The 21,081-nt window shown below is 43.8% G+C and overlaps 1 protein-coding gene across 3 annotated transcripts in view; it reads left to right on the top strand.

The window, feature by feature from the left end:
* Nucleotides 1–21,081, top strand: part of UNC5C (unc-5 netrin receptor C) — a 458,529-nt gene that overhangs the window by 362,529 nt on the left and 74,919 nt on the right. For all 3 annotated transcript variants that reach the window (XM_086961949.1, XM_086961951.1, XM_086961950.1), the window contains 2 exons: nt 42–386; nt 10,748–10,835. In XM_086961949.1, the coding sequence (XP_086818075.1) occupies nt 42–386; nt 10,748–10,835 (433 nt within the window). The remainder of the gene's footprint in view (nt 1–41; nt 387–10,747; nt 10,836–21,081) is intronic.

Genomic DNA, 21,081 nt, shown 5'->3' with positions numbered 1-21,081 from the left:
AAAGTGCTACTAACGGGTGGTTGTGATTTCTGCACTTATAGATCTATTAGCAGTGCCGCCGGACCTTACCACTGCGGCTGCGTTGTACCGAGGCCCCGTTTACGCTCTGCACGACGTCTCCGACAAAATCCCAATGACAAATTCTCCGCTGCTGGATCCGCTGCCCAACCTGAAAATCAAGGTGTTTAGCTCCTCTGGTGCGGTCACCCCACAAGACGAACTGTCCGACTACACGTCAAAGCTGTCTCCGCAGATCACGCAGTGCCTACTGGAGAACGAGACACTCAACATGAAGAACCAGACCCTGGCTCGGCACACAGATCCGTCATGCACTGCCTTCGGCACCTTCAACTCTCTGGGTGGCCACTTGATTGTGCCTAATTCTGGTACGTCCTCGAAAAGTTCAATGTTATAAATATTAAATTACTTACATACACATTTCTCAACAAATGCAAACTTTCGCACAAAACGTCATAGTTTTGATAATTATGTAGGGGGAAACTGCATAATAAATAGCTCTGAATGCACTAATCCAGATAGGGTCAATTGTAAAATCACTCCCTCCTGATTGTGGGGCTTTCCAGGCATCCTATCCCACAATGCCAACCGGAACGCAGAAGTGTTTCTCAGCAGATCCTTTGGCATCTGGAACTCTCTGCTTATGAAAAGATGCTAGGATAATTGTAGGCAACATGTAAAATCAACCCATTGATAAGAAACCTATGTGTCACTCTTGGTCACTATGTTATCATATGGTTGTTGGCCAACACATAGAGAAAGAAGCCTTAAACCTGTAGGGATGATGTAGGCTGGAATCGACTCAGAGGTTAAGTCCTGTTTTCCATGTACATCTTTGCTCTCCAGTGTTGCCCTGAATAATCTGCACTCGTGTTTTACCTTATGGTTAAATAGGGTAATTAATATATAAATATTCATGGCTATCAATAATGAGAAGTGAGAGGTCCCTCTCTGGTCACCCATTACCAGGGTTTCATCATTCATACAGCATGTGGTTAGTGGAAAGAGTTTGAAGTACACCATGGTCTATGAATAGAACAATAACTCCCTTATGTATACTCAAAGAATAGGCACAACAATTACCTCTAAACATATCCTGTGACCAAAATTGTCTGTTCAGTCGAAACACAAAACGTTCTCAGTGTATGTTACTAATTAACAAACCACTTATGAATCAGCCGTTCAAGTGTGGCTTGAGTGGTCCACGTTAGAATCAAACCTTGCTGAAAATATTGGCAGTGGGCTGCCGGGACACCCTCTCCACGAACTCGGCCAATCAGGTGGAGTGTCCACAAGAGCCCCCTGGCCGCTGGCTACGAGACCTGCGGTTCGGGTTGTAGATCTGGCAAATTTATAATCCAAGGTTTGTGAAAGGGAATAAACAAACACTCTGCAATTCTCCAAAGTTGTGCAAAGTCGACTTCTTTATTGAGGCAGCACACCAACTCCGACGCGTTTCGGAGACCACAGTCTTCTTGGTCACGGGTCAAGGAGATGAACCCAAACTTTTTTTGTAAAAGTGATTCACACAGTGAAACTAACATGGAGACCAGACTGTACACAAAGGGCCTGATTTAGAGTTGGGTGGACTGGGTTACTCTGTCTCAAACGTGATGGATATCCTGTCCACCGTATTACAAATACATTATATCCTATGGCACTTGTAATACAGCATACGGGATATCCGTCACGTTTGTAATGGAATAACCCGTTCCTCAAACTCTAAATCAGGCCCATAGCATTTAGTGCATAGTGGAACATAAATGCACTGTGTGAACATAATTGCACTGTGTGAATCACTTTTAAAAAATAAGTTTGAATCACGGAAATTGTATTGCTACACTTTCACAAATCTTGAATTGCATGTATACATACATATACCCAGAGGTCCTAGGAGTGCTTTAATTCTTCCAGATGGTCATTACTTATTCCCAGTAGATATATATACTTGCCGGTGGGTAGTCGAAGTCAACTCTCTTTCTCTCCATCAACAAATATTCCTCACGAGTACTACAAACGCCACAACTTCTAGTGACAGCCGGTAAGCTTAGGAGGGAGGGGGGCAGAAGGGACACATAAGCACACATACACTCACAGCCATGCACTCACACACACTCAAACACACACACAAACACATTAATTCATAAAACTCTTTACCAAATATTCATACATACATGCATGCATGCACCAAACATTAATAAAAAATTAAAAAAAGAAATTACCTGCAGCTCTGCCTCGAACGTCACAGGAGGCTTGGGACTGCTGCCTTCCCTCATTGGCTGACCTAAGGGAAGCCAGCAATCCCAACATCATCACAAAGTGGGATGGGGTCAGTGAAACGGCTGACCCCACCCCACTCTGTGATGAAGTGTCACTGATTGACACTCGACCCTGGGCACTCCAGGGCTTAAAACTGTAGCTCCCAGGTGCGAGGCAATCAGTGATGCTACCCCTCGTCACTGAGGGGAGGGCCTCAGGGACCTTTGCTGATCTGAGGAGGTCACACCCACAGGAGCTGTGATTTCCTCAGCCCAGCAAAGTTCAGCTCAGGCAGGATGTATGACATTACAATGCATGTTTTTACCACGGATGCCTTTACAACGCGGTTTTTACAACAAAAACCTTTACAACGAAAAGCGCTTTGGGGTGCTGGATAGTGAATAGTTTAATTTACTATTCCAACTCCAGTCCCCGTGGACACTAGGGAAGGTGTTGGATAGTAAATTAAACTTATTCCCTATCCTAGAGCGCCCCCCAGCGCAATGCGTTGTAATGGTTTGCGTTGTAAAAGTTGCGTCGTAAAGGCACTGCGTGGTAAAAGTTGCGTTGTAAAGGATGTTTCCCGCTCAGGCAGCCAGGAGCCCGCTCATTTAGCGTATGGCTGGCTCCTGGCTACTGACCTGAAAATGAACAATGTTTGTCAGGGCGACCTTTGTTCAGTCTGATAGACACTGTTCGTGAGGGGCATGGCCCCTCAGCCCCAATAGACCAGCCACGGCTAACAACTTTGTACGGATTTTGCCTTCCTCAGAGGAGAGGAGGCTACATGGATCATTAAAACCTATTGCATGGGTATTTTAATAAGGGTTCGAATCATAATTACACTTTCCCTCCAAAGGGTTCTTCCCATCAGATGCACAAATTGTTTTTGTCTGGACGGGTGCTAATAGAACAAGCGTGTGCCGTATACAGCCTAAGCCACCGCTCTCCTATTCTAAGCTCAGTGTCCTTCTTTGTTCGCCCTAAGTTGATAGGGTATGCCCAGACGTGGGTCCCTTGCTCACTTTGCGACTGGATTAGAGCTAGCCTGGCTGATGACGGCTGATTAGCCAGAAACCGGTCCCAGGATGCTTGTTTCCGGTGCAGAGAAGACATGGCTTGGCAGTTCAGGCTGGACTGTTCCCATGAAGCACAGGGTCAGACTGATTTGCATACGGCCATGTCTGAATTGGGTGGGGGAGTGAGCTAAAGAATGATGATGGATTAAACCCAGATCAGTTGACTGGGGGTGAGTGCTTGCAATGTTCAACACTCCATCCATCATCCCCTTTGGTTTTGCTTCAGAAACAAAGGCCAGCTCTTTGCAGTATTTCCTGTTGTGCTTCACATCTCTGTCTTCATACCTCCACTCCATTTCCACAGGGAGGCTCTCCTAATCTCCCAATGGATAACATCTTGTCCCTACAAGACACAAGATTTCTACCCCACTGATGACCTGTGTGAGTCCAGTGATGAGCCCTATATGATTGCTGTGAGTGACATGCTGCGTCCCTGTGAGACCAGCTCTCACTCCTCTGTAGCTGTTTCTTGCCCAGTGAAAAACTCTTTGCCCTCAACAATCAGCTCCTTTATCAGTTCAGATAGTGCCCTTTGACCCCTAATGGATCAGCTATTCTTCCCTCCAGCCCCCACCTAGTTTTAGAAGCTTCACAATAAGCTCATTAACGCCTACCAAATATGCATTAACATATTCAATTTACTAACTAGTTCTAACTCAGTAATTGGTGGCACTGCATTAATTGGTTCCATTTTATTAATTGGCTCATGCTCATTAATAAGCTGCTAGCCAATAATTGGTTCCAGATAATTAGTTGAAGCCTGTTCTTTAATTGCCACAAAAGGGCTAATCCTTGATCATAGGAGCTCTCTAATCTGTACCAGACGGTCATTACTTGTCCGCAGAAATTCATTGTTTGATCTTAGTGTTTCATCGGCTGCCTCCAAAATCTGACTCATTGTTCGCGTTTCCCCCTCCTGTCCTCTTAAGCTGCCTCCGAGGCACAGGGATGTAGAGAAAGTCTCTAGTCCTGCCAAGACTGGAGCAGGGAGAAGAAAGGAAAGCAGCCCTTGGCTAAGTATCTTGCTGTGCGAAACACATGGGTAAAGACACCTAGCAACTCATTGCGAATGAGAGCGGCGTGGAAATATTGCGTCCAGTCTCAATGATACTATACAGCACTAAAACACCCTTACCATGGAGTTGTGACATTAGCAGCTGGAATAAGGAATACTATGGAGGGTACGTTTGTTTTCGCACTGATCCACATGTGTTGTCCCCATTTGCCGCCATTGTTTTGCCAGGACATTTTTCCAGCTTTGAGCAGGTAAAATCTATAGGAGATAACACTTAAGCCATAGTATTCCCGTATTACTAATTTTAATACCAGTTTCATTGAGATCACAAAACCGCACACTATGAGGGCCTAAGTGTAAGGCTATCAACACACATCCAGGCCGGAGGCGTAAAACATGCACCTGTAAGCTTTACAGTGATCACCCTTCAGGGAATGGCTGCTCAGCTCAGGGTCTTTGTATATTTGTAGAGGGGGCACACTTGGGGCCATGTTTAGAAAGGCAAATATACTTATGTACAATTACTGGTACATTTAGCTGTAGTCTCCATGTTTTTGCTATTCACCATTTCCAAGTGGAGCTTTGCACCTAGGTGTTGACTTGCATGCCTTCACCCCCTCCTACGACAGAGTTTACAAGTGTGAATTTACTGCTGGTAACTTTTCGCCTGTCCTTGGAAATGACCGCTACTAAGGTAAATAGCTCACTTTTGGAAAGTGTAGGGTTAATTATTAAAGATTATTATTCAATGAAACACATTACAAGTAACTTACTGTTTATTATAAATATAAATTAATTTTAAATATTTATTACTAACATGGAAATAATCAAATACCATTTTGAACCCCATTATCTCATCAAATAAATGTGTATTAAATAGTTAAATAATTTAACTATTTTATGTAGAAGTAGTTTAAAAAAAAAAATAAAAACATTGCTCATCTTCACTAACATTTTTATTTCAATTTAATATTTATTAAAACTGGTTAAATGGTATATATCTCATTGATTTAAAAAACATTGTTGATGTATTTTATTTACAATTTAAATGTTTAATTTAATATTTATAATAAAATCAATATTTATATATACATTATTTAGCTCCTAAAGATGAAAATTTATATATTTTTGAATTGTCAAACAATTCAAATTATATAACATTAGTTCCTATGGAGTGTTATTTTAATTTTCCTGTCTCCATTTGTTCAATATGACTATGGGCAGTAGCACTGCTTAACTTACTCCAAGATTGTGCTGAAATACATTATAGCTTTTTTTACTCGTTTAGGGCTGAAGTAATTTTTAAAGTTGATTTTGTGAATTGCAACTGCATTACTTTTTGTGGATGTGTGTTTTGTTTTAGCAGTTGCTTCCCAAACCGCTTCTTAAACTTCTATAAACCCCTGCTATTGAGTACTAATTATTTCCCTTTTCTCACCACTCACCCTGGTCCCTTTCACAGTTACTAATAACATGTATATTTATGTGTCTAGTGAACTCTCTTGCACAGAAAAGATAGGCGAGGTGAAGGTCTCTGATTTTTGGTTGTTTTCTGCTACAATTATGCATTGTCTGCATAATCCATCAGGTGCTCAATAATTCGCAGATTTTACTACAAACATTTCGTTCCTAGCTCACATGGCGTAGAAGTTACTAAAACACAGCTGCATCGACACATGATACTGTGCAGTGCAATGCCCTTCATAAAAGTTGACTGTTCACCCTTCCGTTGCTTATTGGTGCATGTGGGTGTTAAACTGGTACTAATGAGATGAACGCTTTGCCCAAGCAGTGTTAATCTGTAAAAATTACTTCGTAACACTGTAAAATGTGTCGCATTGTGCCGCATAATTTGGCATTTATTGCCACATAATTTAGTCAACTCTGCCTTATAATTTGGTCTTTGCCTTCCCCATAATTTCAGTGGCCCTTGATAATGATGTGCCAGCTCAAAACATTGCCGATTTTCCTTTATTGTCTCTACTTTGTTTAGCATCACCAAATTTAAAACAGGAAATACATAATGTAAGGGGCAGAAGGTATTGGGAGCAAGCAGGACCGGACTGCCCATTATGGCCCTCTAGCTTTTCTCTCATTAACTGCAGCCTATGGTTCTGCTTCCAGAGCTTCATGGAGTCCCATGACTCAACTAAAACCCTATTTCCCCTGTCTAGTTGTGGCCTCCCGCAGTGTGGGTGGTTCGAACACTTTAACCAGGCCAATTTTTGGTTCAAGTCCGGCCCTGGTACTGCTTGTCCTAAATCGGATTGACTGAAATAGCGCTCTGGGTAGAAAGAAAATGTGGTGTTTGTTGTGGAAGTGGGGGTCGTTGCGGTGGGATGGCAGGAGTTGTGAGGATGATTGGAGGAGGACAGGGGGTTGATGGAGTGCTATGAATTATGCTGAGGTACACTAAGGCGTGATTACAACATTTTTAACAGGACCCGATTGAGACCAAGTGGCAGTGCTTAATTTGAGCTGATGGTTTCGGTGCTCAGCACCAGCACTTAATTGTCAACACCAGCGCTTGTGACTATCTAACACAAGGTGGCACTGTAATTTAGAGAGACCACAACAACAGGAAATTAATAATTCAATATACAATATGACTTTTACTTGCCGGCCAAGCCAATCTTGTAGCTTTTGAGGCCTGAAACAGATTGAGTTGTCACACTTGTAGGAGTGTGATGATTAGCAGTTGTCTTGTGACTATCATTGGCAGTGCTGGCAGGAGCAATCTGTGGTGCAAGCTGCAGTAACCTCCTGACGAGAGTCCAGGCACACATTATTATTATTTTTTTTTTACAAATGAAGCACTGCCAAGTGGGATGAACGAGCTGCTATTTGCCTAACATTAAGTGAGGCGGCTCCATGCTGCGCCCTTCAGGATAATATTTTTGATAAGGCGTGGGCCCAGCTCGCTCATGCCCAAGACCGGCCATGGGCCCTGGTAGCAGGCACGATCACCTTACCCCTACAATGTGGGCTGCTGCTAGTGCCATGCACCCTATAATCCCACAGACTGCTGTGACCCTCTAAGCTTTGTCTAGTTATTTCATATATATCTTTTTCTGAAAGCCCTGGCTGTTCCCCCTCTTCTCTTCGTGCTCTTTCCCCCACTCCTGAAGCATCAACAAGCTGAGCCTCTGAAATACCGCGGAGGGCAGGGCCTTGTGGGAAGCCGCATGCCCAGACTCGACCTCTGGTATTAAAAACCCATAAGCAAGTTAATGTTTTAAAACTCCCGCTGATGCCTTGCTACAAAAGGGAACATTCATTGAGAAGCAAATCCGACCGGTCAGTTGCAGTGGACAGTAAATGAAAAAACTGAGGTCAGTGAAGATTGCATATGGCGCAGTTTATTCGACTGGGAGTGCGACCACTTACCCTATCTGATGGAGGAAAGCAAACGTGACCCTCACGTTTTTCAAAGTATGTCCCCGTAAAAAATGTTTTCCAAAAACACAAGGCCCATGAATGAGACACAGTGTTTGAGACAAGAAGCTACTGTGCGGATTTCTGAGTCCAACGCACAGTGAATTAAACCTTTTCAGGAGAGAGTCTGTTTATTTATTTTTTGTGCCCAGCTTTCTAGTAAGTTTATTATTCTCTTATGTGGGGGAAATTATGTTCTTCGGATACCGAAACTTCCCTCTAAAGCACGTATTATGTTTGCTCCAGGCTTATGGCTTTTGCATTAACCCTGCTCATCTGTCACCCAAAGTTTGCAAACAACAACGAGGGGGGGAGGGGGGCGAGGACGGTGGCTGTGGATAGACAATGTTCCTCAGCTAGTTTCTAAAAGGAGACTGTGTCCGCCAGAACCCTGGGCGACAAATGAGGAGCACCACGTCATGTTTTTGCCTCGTGCCCCTACGTCCATGAAGGGTAGACTTCTCGTGCCTCCATTTTGTTTCTAGCCCTAGTACCCTTGACCTGACTATAGCGTGCATTCAGGTCCACTAGCGCTCACAGCCTTTTACCCTTGCCCCCATATTCTAAGGAAGTAACAGCCTTATTCATGAAGGCTAAATCGGCTCGCAAAGGGCCGGATTCTGAGAATCCGGCCCTTTGCGAGTGCGATTTTTGCATTTGGGATTCAGCATCCCAAATGCAAAAATCGCTAATTGCGATGTCGCAAATGTGCGAGGAATTACATTTAAGGAATCTCTATTTGAGATTCCTTAAATGTAATTCATCATCCATTTTACAATTGCGAAATCGCAATTTCGGGCCGCAATTTACCGTGAGGTCAAACCTCGTGGTAAATTGCGAAAACTCAGAAAAATGCATTTAAATGCATTTTTCTGAGTTGCACGTTACACACACACATGTCCTTTGGACATGTGTGTGTGCAACACCTGTGTTAATTTCCATGCAGGGGTGCTACAGGGTGTCCTTTGGACACCCCTGGCACCCTTGTACTCGCAATCTCATTTGCGATTAGCTAATTGCTAATCGCAAATGAGGAATGACTCCCCATGCATTCCTATGGGCCTTTTGGCCCATAGGAATGCATGGGGAGTTATTCCTTATTTGCGATTAGCAATTAGCTAATCGCAAATAAGGAATCAGTGGGAATCGCAATTACTATTGCGATTCCTACATGAATACCGTTTTGCGAGTCTCAAATAGCGATTCCTTATGATTCGCTATTTGAGCCTCGCAAAACGGCCCGTTCATGAATCAGGCTGTAAGTACTTTCTCCTCTGATAGAGGTCCCTGATTAGCCACTTAATTCAGGGGTGCGAAGAAAGAAGCGTTTTAGCAACACATACGGTATTTTATACATCCTCATAATCTAAACGCCTCTATGTTCTCTAATTTGAGAAGAAGCAGCTCTTAAGCCCCCCTCCTGACCCAAGGCTTCCATACATATCTGAGGGAGCCTTCCTGGGCGACATTGTAAGGGCACTTCGCCACATGTTCATGCATTTCCATCATTTCCTGTTACAGCACTAGTTGTAGTGAATGTAGCTTAAACCTCCGTGGCACACCAGGGGTCTGCTGCAGACTACATCAAATTATAAAATCAATTCTGTGGCTGGGGTTAGCAGGTCTGCGGTCTTAGATGCACAATAGTGGGTGGCCGGTCTGCCAGCTCTACATCAAGTAACAGAGGCAGAGAGATAATTACAAGGAAGGCCCTTTGGTGCGAGAGCGGGGGGGGGGGGCATTCGAATGGACAGTGTAAACAAGGTAGAAGTTGTCCTATTTTACATCTCTGCCCGCGAAACTTCTTATTCGTTATATGTCACAACGTATTGTGTAATGTATAAATACCAATAAAAATTCAAAAAAAAAAAAAGAAATAACATTAGGGAAAAACAGCATGCCTCTGGCATACGAAGGTCCTGCCATAAGCATATTGTGTGCATGTGATGGGCTTGGGAAACATCATTTATTACGTGGTCAGAACCACGCAATATCTTTATCACGCATCCATTACCATGCAAATGCCTTTGCCACGCATGCTTTTACCACGTAAATCTTTACCATGCAAATCTTTACCATGCATATGCCTTTGCTATGCCTGCCTTTACTACGCAAATCTTTACCATGCATATGCCTTTACCACGTATTGCCTTACAACAAAATAATAACATATGATTAGTTTTAAACGTACATATTGTAAAGGCATATATACGTTGCAAAGGCATGCGTGGTAGAGGCATTTGCGCGGCACTAGACGCTTTATAAAGGCATGCTTGGTAATTCCATGCGTGGTTCCGTCATACATCCTATAACATTATTTGCAAACTCTGCCTCTGTAACTATTTAACCCCTTTGCTGCGGCAGCAATTCCGCCGCAGCGCTGGGGGGGGGCGAGCAACTTTCGCATGCTCGTGACGGAGCCGCTCCTTCACGAGCCGCAGTTGCGCTGTGCTCATGACGGAGCGGTTCCGTCATGGCCCCGCCCGCCCAATAGAATGCGCCGCGCAGACGCGAAATCAGCGCCGCGCAGGCGCTGCGGCAGGGCCATGACGGAACCGCTCCGTCATGAGCACCGCTCAGCCGATGCTCATGACGGAGCGGTTCCGTCATGAGCATGGGAGGGGTTAAAGGCAAAGTAGTGTGGACTTAATACAGGCCTGAAGCAGAGGGTCAAGGCCTAAAACTGATGAAAGGTCTGGGAGAGCTTTCTCTGCAACATTTGGTGTCGTGCTGTGTTGTGCAATTTATCTATGTGCCTAACACTCCATAGGATTCCCTTCAAGATTGGCATATTACAGAGAACAAGGAGGAAAGGAGAAGTCTTACTTTTCTGCAAACAATGCTTTGAAGTACATGTCTTTTTTATTAAGCAAATAGCCCTTCAAAGTAAGAGTGAGATGTGTAAGATAATAAAGCACTTGTCTCCCCCACTTTTTTGCAGGAGTGAGCCTGTTGATTCCAGCAGGGGCTGTGCCTCCTGGGAGGGTGTATGAGATGTTTGTGACGGTCCACAGGAAGGAGAACATGTGGTAAGATCTTAGCATTTTTTTTGTAAGAGTGCATGTTTACCCTAAAATAGTCATCTTTAGCTGATGCAGCAAGACTCCTGCATTGGCTGAAAGTCAGATCATGGTAGTGATCATTGGATAAGTAAGGCCGCTTTGTGTTGGAAAATTTTAGGGGTGAACACCCCATTTTCTTAGCTCATGATTTTGATAACGAGGCATGTCTTTACAGCAGATGTCCTCTGCCCGTTGACCTTTGTGAGCATATTTGACCTTAGTTTGTTGGCGAAATACTGTTTCAAGTCCTACCTTCCACTTTATAGATTATAGGAAGGTTGGCCAAAATATTATCCTGGGAAATCGACTGCGGAAATTTGTTTTGTAGCTAAAATCCGATAGTTAATACTGGTACATGTGGCTATACTGCAAATGGTTCCACCTTTTCGAAGATTCAGTGGGTCAGTATGCTTGCTGATGCAAATACTGTCTTGTTTCACCCTTCCGAGGTTGATACAATAAGTACCAATTTGTTAGATAAAAAGAAAACCACTAGATTCATAAATTTCAAACCAAGATCAAAATTCCATATGAAGTGTAACACTAAATTGAGTTAATATTTTGACAACATAACAGATGTAGCTGATTCCAAGAAAGTCACACATGGCATATGCTGCAGTTGGGTGCCTTTAATGATAGAAATACTGTAAAGAAATAATAATGTGTTATGATGCCAATTATTTTATAATTGCCGAGGTGTATTATATCAAAACAGAGGCAAAGTTGCTAAGACTTGAGCTACGTGGCTGTGGAGTCTTTGCTTTTTTGATGCAATTTGTAGCAATGTACCCCCCCACGCCGAAGCACAAAAGAAATGGGAGGGGTGTGCGGGCGAGGGATTATTGACTACAGCTAAGAAATAAGCAAATGTAAAACTGAGTATATGAAATATGAAAATTATAGACTAAATAAAGAAGCAGAAGGACTTTGTAATGTTACATTTAAAACTACAGGCTTGGAGCACTCTTCATTGACACGCGCTAACTTGAATAGCTCAGAGGAAAGGAAACAAAATTACTTAAGCCTTAAACCTGGGTCATGGCATATACAGAAGGGCTTATCAAGTGTTTATTGATGTTGTAAAAAAGAAGGCTTAGTTAGTGTAGCTACATATGCTTAAAGGGTGATGACCCCCCAGGGGGCAGGTGATAGGAGCTTTACTCAAATGGGAACTCCTACAGAAAAGAAAGACTCTGCTGGAATAACTAAGGCCCAAGTACCCATCTTTGACCCCTCAAGGCTTAACAATATTTACCTTTGGTAAAGTAAAAAATTGAGTTTGAGTAACCCCATAAAACGATCCAGATAGGGGTGTCAGCTTCTTTCCCACATTTAATGAAAGTTAAAAGGATGAGGTGAAATACAGATCCAACAATTGTGCCTCAATCAATTGCAGCCGAAACATGGCGGCAGCATTTCCCAGAGGCATTAAGAATCAATCATAGGCCTGGGCCTGATGTGCCTTTTTGAATATTGGTGTGAATCCATCTGAACTCCATTTCCCCGTTAAATATACATTCTTATTTTATAGAGTAAAAAAAATGTCTGCCTACACTCCCCACATGCCACAGGTAAGTTGGACCATAATTATTGAGACGCTGGCACTGCATATCAAACAAGCTGCAGGAAAAGGCTTTAAACATGAGTGGATAAAACAGTGGGAGAGGAGAAGAGTGCTGCAGTAATTAAGGGGCGTTGGTGTAATACATCAAGTCATCATGCTTCCTTGAATGAGCACTGTATGATTCATGTTTGCCACTTGACAACATGATAGGGCATGTGTTTAATGGCTTGGCCTATGAACGCTGGCGAGACTTGACTTTGATGCTCGGATTGTTGCTTCTTGTGTGAAGTAAACAAATTGTTTGTGGGTAATCCCAAGTCTGGCACAAATTTTGTGCACCCACCATTCATAATTCCACGGGATGCCACAATTAACACATGTACTATCAAAGCACCATTCCAAGTGTTTCACCTCTGAATGAGAGCTAGTCTGTTAATTGCATGGTTTTCCTCTATTTTAAAATATGTAAAAACTATATTTTTGTCATTTATGCACAATATTTGCATCAGGTTTTACCTGGTAGAATTGTAAGGGCAAAAACCTGCAAGGTGTGCAATTCGCATAAAACTCAGTTCTGATCAGGCGCAAACTTCATAAATAACCTAATTCTTGATTAGTTCTTAAGTTACATCAGTAGTGTAGCTAGACATTATGCCGTCCGTGGCAGCCCCTGCATTTGCTGTCCGCGTCAGCCGAATGTAAGCGAGGGGTAGGGAGGGTGAGGGCGATTCCTGCCTTTGGCACCCTGTGACAGCCGTAGGTAAGGCGGGATGCTGCCGCCCCCATACCTTGTGCCGCCAGGGGCAGGCCCCACTCCCTTCTTGCTACGCCACTGAGTTACATACCCCTCCCGGGTGAGTAACGCGCTATATAAATGCCGTGATTGATTGATTGATTGATTACAAGGAGTGTCTTAGGTGCTCACTTAGAGTTTTTACGAACAGATGCTTACAGGGTAAATAAGATTTTCCTCCTGCAACTTTGGTACTAAAGGAGGAACAACTGAAGCAATGTTGTTTCCATGTGTCTTTCTGCGTTGAAGCATGCACAGTTAGCATAAGCTTGCTGGTGGTGTTAACAGGCATGGCTTGTGCGCCGTAAAATGGTATTGCCTCATTTTTCATTCCATAATACCACTTTACAGAAAATAGAAGAATAATTTTTAATGCGGAAATTCACTTTCCATATATTTGACATTCATTTTCCAACTTGGCTGTGGTAACATTAGGACCTTAGTAGATAAAACAGCACCTCTCCACCAAAAGAGCATGTGTCTTTCAATATATCATAGTCTGTATGCAGCAAAATAGTCTCTGTGTACTTGTGGAATACAGGCTTTAGTGCCATGCCCTCGAAGTCTCAGAAAAGGCATACAGGGTAAACTCAACCGGCTCACTCACTCAAAAATAAACACAAGTAAAATACAGGGGCCTTATTTATGAAGGCCCTGCGTCAGTTTTGCGCCGCCAGTGCGTCACTTTTTGTGATCCACCAGCGGTGTAAAACATGCGCCTCGTTGCGCCATATTTAAAAAATGACGCATCTAGGTAGATGCGTCACTTTTTAAACCCCTGCGCCACATTATACCTGCGTCAGGTATAATGTATGCAGAGGGGGCGTTCCCCCGCAAAAAGCCTCGTAATAGTGACGCAGTGAAATCTATGAGATTTCACTGTGTCACTTTTAGGACGCTGTTGCGTCAAAATCTTGCGCCTGCCTCACAGCAGGCGTAAGACTGACGCAAGCCCTTTCACATGAGGCTTTCCCCATGTGAAAGGCCGCATTGCTGGAGTTGCGTCACTTTTGTGACACACTCCAGCAATGCGTCACTTTTGCGCTTACAGATACGTCAGAAATACTGACCTATCTGTAACTCCTTGTGACATGATGCGTCATACATTAAATATGACGCATCAGGATTGTCGTAAGGAGTGCGCAGTGAAAAGTGACGCATCGCTGTTTTCACGCAGCGATGCGTCACTTTTCATAAATGAGGCCCCAGGTTTTCGCTGAAATGTCCACTCCCAATTTTCAGGTCCATTTGTTCATTCAAGTGATGCTAGGCTGCGAAGTGCAGGCCTCCTTAATCCTCTTAGGAGGATTTCCAAATGGTCATTTTCGTAGCTACACCCTGCATGATCCTGGATTCAAAATGGCCGCGCGGTTTAACAGTCCTGCTCTTACAAAACCCAAGGGCGTCTGTGAAAGTCACCTTTGTGCATTGAACGCAAAAACCTGTGAATCACGGAGGTAGTCAATGCCCTCTTCTGTTGAACTGGGAGGGAGCGACCTGCCAGTGGTTTCTGATAAATACAGGATTAAGGAAAAGAAACATAACTATGCAAATGGGGTAACCACAAGCCTTGATGGCGATGGAAGCCTCTTCTGTCCAGGCAGGAGTGCATCGGTCACGCTCAGTGGGCGGACGCGGTTTTCCTTTATTTTTTTCGTATGCTTATTTTTCTGCAAGGGCATGAATGCCCAGTGTACAGATTGTTATTTTGCTGGGAAGGGTGAGCTTGCAGTAGAGGTGGGCGAGCCAATAAGTAAACTGGGAGAGCTGAGCCAAGGGTCGTCTCTAGCCCGTGCACTGCACATTTCTCATGTAAATCATGCAACAAAGATAATTTTAGAGTGTAAGGTGCCGTCAAAATTCAGAAACCTTTCACCTTTGCACATCAGGTTATTTCAACAACATTTTAAGTGAGTTTTTAAACTTGAACCAGGAAACATTCCTGCCCCCAACTGATGACAATGCTCTTGAGCCCTGATTTTCAGAACAGTCACGGAATGCAGCGCAGCATCCAAAAATGCTGCGCTGCGTTGCGCGACACGGAGGGAGCAGGAGCGCGCCATATTTACAGAGATCTGGCTCTCCCCTCCCCTCTCCCTAGCCCTGGTGCAGATTTTAGCTGCACTGCGCCGGGCACACATCTTAGCGCCAAAGTGCTAGGATGTGTGGTTGAGTCCACCGTAGATTTTGACCCAGAAGGGTACCCTTCCTGTACAAAATACTATGCTGAGGCACACTTTAAAACTGTCCCTACTTTGTATGTGGGCTGCATAGTGCAACACGCATGCAAAGTCGAAAAAGAAAGAATAAATAAAAACATTTCACCTTTTAATGCCTCCTTTCAAATGGCATTAACTTTTGATGCTAAACCTTGTCTACTATTGTTTGTAGATAGGGTTTTGCATCAGAAGGCTTAAGTGGTTGCATGGCAACGCCCATGTACCACCTATGTAACACCCCCACGTTACTTTTAGGATACTTTCTCACTAGAAAGTAAATTAGGAAAAAATATTTTGTGCTGGTTGATGCTAACCCAGTGCAGAATGTTTGTAAAGCTACCCCTTAGTGAAGTCTGGAGTCATTTGTACCCCATATTCCACCTTGATTCTTAGATATATAAATAAAGCAATATTATATACTAGTAAATGAAACACAAGAGAGCTTTTGTACAGCACTCATCCTGAACTAATATTTTAAAGATGATCTCATGTGTAATAATGAAGAAAAAGGAGGCTCAGTGTAATGAAGTATTTTCCTAGGATCACATAGGCAGTCAAGCGTACGAAGCCCGGATAGACACCAGCTTTTCCAGTTTCATACTGTGCAATTCAGTCACTGCATGGCTTCACTTTCTGACATCAAATGTTAATGTATTGTCCATAAGTCTTGACGGATGATATTAGAGCATGGGTGACAAGTAAAATGTAAATTTTATCTTTGGCAGGTTCGCAGGGGAATTTGCTGGGACTCAGACCTGGTTCCCCATGCCACGTGGATGGCAGATGTAGTCACTAGGGCACATCACCTCCTTTGAAAGTTTGGCTTGTTTTGGACTTGAGGTTCCATGAGGAACTTGAGCTGAGCCAGAGCTAGGCATCTTTCCAGAGCCTGTCTTGAGCTTGCAGTGACTCGCCCACCTTTAGCTTGCAGGCAATGTTTTTAGTTGTGGAGCCTACCAAGATCTTTTGATATGACTAAAAGTATATGTGTAATATACTTACAGGGGAATTTTAACCAGCCTTCTTCATCCATTGGGCTGTTATTGTGTCATTCACATTCTTGTTCTGCCCACTACAGCTTACAGAATGGGGCACATTTATTTAATGCGATTTTATATAGCGCAAACTTTACCCGAAGGTGTCAGAGCGCTTTACAAAAGAACCAGTTGCGATACATAAGGACTTAGGATGACATGTCACATAAAAGATACGAACAGAATTTTGTTTGCAAATGTACAAGTTGTAAAGTCACACAAGGAAGAGATACAAACTGAGAAAATTGCAAATGTACAAGTTGTAAAGTCACTCAAGAAAGAGATACAAGTGGATAAACCCTAAAAATCACCTAGGAATGGTAGTGAGTACAAGGGTCTACTACATATACTAGTGGTTAGAGTTATCTCTATGTACATATATATACACAAATAGTAAAATTGCTCAGGATTACATTTTACCAGCGATTAGGCTTGGACAAGTATATATCACATATTTACAGAGTTAACGGGAAAAAAAAAATAGAGAACGGTAGGTGGGGGAGAAGAGGATAAGATTGGTGAGAGGAGAGAGGGGGACCTGGGGGGGGGGGAGAAAAAGATAAGGCAGTCCAGCAAAAGAGAAATGTCTGAAGATTGGCAAGATGGAATCCAATGGACCAAAGGAAAGGGCAAGAATCCACAAAATGGCGGACCCGGGTCGTGCGCATTGATGGTAACCATCTCAAAATGGCAAGATGCACCCAGGTCAGGACCCAAAAACCATGAGAGCAGAGTTCCACGTGGGGTCTGAGGGGGGACGCAGTCACAGCACAGAGGAGCACTCCGCCATCTTGTGCTCATGAGAGCAGAGTTCCATTAAGTGGGGTCGGGGGGGGGGGGGACGCAGTCACAGCACCGAGCACTCCACCCCAGTGACCCCTTAATGCTCATACTGACATAGCGCTTCAACTTTTTCTCGGGCGGAGACTTGCGCAGCCAGCCGCAGCAGACCACCTCTCCGCCGCCACTTCCACTGGAGGAGCTCATGGCGGAGGAGTCGCCTCACATGCGTCCCGCCGCCGCTCTCGGACCCAGCAGGGAGGGCAGCCTGGCAGTGTGCGTGTCCCTCCTGCAGCCGCAGTCACATCCCGTCACATGCCAGCCCAAAACGCTCTGTGATCCCCCGGCCCAGGGCATGACAGCCTGCTCCACCAGGGGTGGAGGGCAGGTCGGGGACCCGATCTGTATCCTCTGGTCAGAGCTGTAAAGCACAGCGGAAGGGCGCACATCACCTCCCCTTGTCCCACATGATCACCCCACTTCAGCCATTGCCTAACTTCACTATGAGTGATGCCATTCCTCCCCTTCACAAGGAGCATACTGCATGCAAAGTAGTTCTATTAAGTCCCAGGAACTATTATGGCAATGTGTGTTTTTCAAACCCAAAATTTTTATTTTTATTTTTAGCCAATGTTCGTTTTAGATTGATAAGAGCATGTCAGTTTCCCAGTAATGAACGGGTACAAAAACATGGCAAAACCAGCACTGACTATGCCAAAAGACTGACAGGCAACACAGATCTACCAATAATTGTTTTAAGAATGGTGTGGTTCAAGGTTTCGGGATGGTGGTTGACGTCTGGGGTGCCATTTAGAAGGAAGGGCTAGGTTTCAGAAATGAATAATGGTACTAACCGTGGCATAATTTGTGCGACATTCCACTTCAATTTCTCACATAAGTGGGGGCACTCCACAGACTCTTGGAGCATCCATAATTAAGAGAAAACTTGTGCCCTCCTACTTACTTATATTAACCCCTTAATCACCCATCATGCACATTACATCACAGAGTGAATCAGCCATGGATTCATGTTTTGAGTGCTCCTCCCATCTAGGATTGAAGGAAGCTCACAACTCTTGTAAAACAAGCTTACAACTATCAATAAGTATAGGGTTGTAGGTGTCAACGATAATGCAGGTGCAGTTCCCCCGTGTTCCAGAGGCCCAAGGGTTCCTTATGTATTTTGTTACTCAACAAGCAGTCATGGGGACTATTTTCCTTGTTGGCACTGTGATACATTGGATCTTTGCTATGCCATTGGACAGGTAGTGTCCCTAATGGCTCCTCAGGTGACATCACCACATAGGGTGATCAAACCTCCTGGTTTGTCCAGGGCAGTCACGTTTTGGAAGTATCTTCCAGTCTCCTGGCAGTGTTCTCCAAATTGTATACATGTTTCGGTTTTAAGAGAGGTGGGGGCAGATGGCCAAGAGCTCTGCCCCTGAAATGCTGCTCATAGAGCGGACACTCTCTTCTGATGATGCTGTTACAGCACGCTCAAAAGCATGGGTACTCGCAAACATTTGGGAAGGGGTCACAAAGTGTGGTCTGTGGTGGGTCCGAGGGCTGCACTGATGCCAGCAGGGTGGGGCTAGGGGGTGTGGTTGGGTCAGGGATTGTGTCAGGAGGTCTAACAAATGTTAAATAAAGGGGTAATTATTTATTTGCAGGTTAATAAATGCTTGCCCGTTCAGTTAACATTTGTTTTCTGAATGTTCGAGCTCAGGACTAAATAGAATAGCAGTTTGTGCTGCTGTTCATCAATGGGGGGCCGCATGTAAAGGTCAAGAGGGCCGCAAATGGCCTCCGGGCTGTACTTTGAGTATCACTACTCTAAAGGCGTCTCTTTGCCTTTAGAAAATAACGGCTCTATCCTCTCAACTCCATTTAGAGAGAAGGGGTAACAGCCTAGTTTGACATGTAGCACTCCACACGGCATACCTTAGCATTCCTTAAGTATGTATCATATGCCATCCTAAAAAAAATAAAAAACTTGCATTTGTAACCTGCAATTCAGGCATGACTATAAAAACAGGACCTGGGGGTTTGTCTGGAGCAGTTCAGGTCTGTTGGCACCACCATATCAGCAATTCATATCGCAAAGGTTCACAATCCCAACCCTGACCTGATCAGAACATTTGCATTTAATGTCCTCTCTGATTATCACCAAAATGTTGTGCAATGGATATCGCTATTAATCATTTTTAAGATTGTCTCTAGCTTTTGTGTTATTGCAGACTTTTTTTAAGAGGGCTGTTATTTGAGTTCTAGTTCTATGTCAGTAGAATGTCCTGGTTTTGAAAATCGGGTCCCCTTATCACCAGAGGCACACATGACTGTTGCGTACTCTATGGCAGATTCTATTCCTATTCCCACCTTAAGCGTGTGTCCTTTCCACTTTCTGATTGAGAACACCCCCACCACTGCTAACTTGTGTCGTCCTCTTTCTGAAATCAAGCCCTTCAAAACCATTTGTGCACATTCTTTCCAGACTGAATCAGTTGTTGATGCACATGCTTTGCGTGCTACTGCCATCTAGTGGAGTGATTCAGGCAGTGCGTAATTTGTAAAAGAATAAGTGCCATGACTCAAAGTTATGCTAAAAAAACCTGTGCCTGGTGCAGTCAGAGGTGCCAAATACCAAGTGTATGTAGTCTTAATTCCAACCCATGCCTCTTTCATCCTCCACCAGGTACTCCCTGCCCCTTTATCTCACTCCATCAGGTTTTGTTTAACTGCTGCTTTCTTTCTTTATCACTGTTTTTCCATCGTTCTATTCTTATTTTTTTCCTTTTGCTTCACAAGAACCCGCATAGCCCTTGGCATAACCCTCTAAGACCCTCATTTCGAATTCAGGGATACATTCCGATCCCTGTGCAAACCCATGTTTGCATAGCAATTTGAATTACGAGTTGTGTGATAATTCCCACACACTCAGTTTTCCCCTGATAAATTCTAGTGGGTCAAAGTTCAGTAGAAAAGACACAGAAAAAAAGCACAACATGCAGAATTCAGTGCGTTAAAAAATATTTTGGATGTTATGCTTTGTTTTTTTGCCGACATCTTGAAACAGGAGGTATTTAACACACATGGTAAATATCTCACCCTGGGGTAATTGCATTTTACTACCAGCAAAAGTGAATATTTATAGTTTATACACAGAAAGTATGAACCGAGGGGCATATTATCAAGGGGGTTTATCTCCACTTTTTTGGCTTTAAAAGCCAAGAAAGCGGAGATAAAATGATCTCCCTATTACCTAGCTGTCGCTAACACCAGTTAGCGACAGCTAGTAGGAGATAGCGACCATCTTGGGCCCCACTGCATGTCAGTGATATTTATCACTACTGACATGCAAAGTGGGCGTGCCAAGATGTTAGTGACTGGAAACAGTCGCTAACATCGCTATCTCCTATTACCAACTTTTGGAGATATTGCGCTAAGCGCGAATATCTCCAAAAGCTAACACCTGCCCTGAGCAGTTCTAAGCCATGTTATCCAATGGGAGGTGGATAACATGGCTAAGAGCATTTGCTCGGTAATGCATGAATATCGCTGACTTTTCAGCAATATTCATGCATTTTGGCTGATTTTTATCGCTTAGGAGATAAACCTTGATAATATCAAGGCTCCTAAGCGATAAAAATCGCCGCAGCTCGGCGATAAAAATATTGCCGCTAAGCCAACCTAGCGATAATTATCGCTAGTTGTTGGTAATATGCCCCCTTGATTTTTGATGCATCATAATGGTTGAAAGTCACATTGTCATGGTCAATACCATTGGCCTACAAATATATCAAATCCACAGAGTAAGCATGCATAT

The sequence above is a fragment of the Lissotriton vulgaris genome, chromosome 3_1 (genome assembly GCF_964263255.1).
Source record: "Lissotriton vulgaris chromosome 3_1, aLisVul1.2, whole genome shotgun sequence".
In the NCBI taxonomy this organism is placed as follows: Eukaryota; Metazoa; Chordata; class Amphibia; order Caudata; family Salamandridae; genus Lissotriton; species Lissotriton vulgaris.
This window is presented reverse-complemented; position numbering and strand designations above follow the sequence as displayed.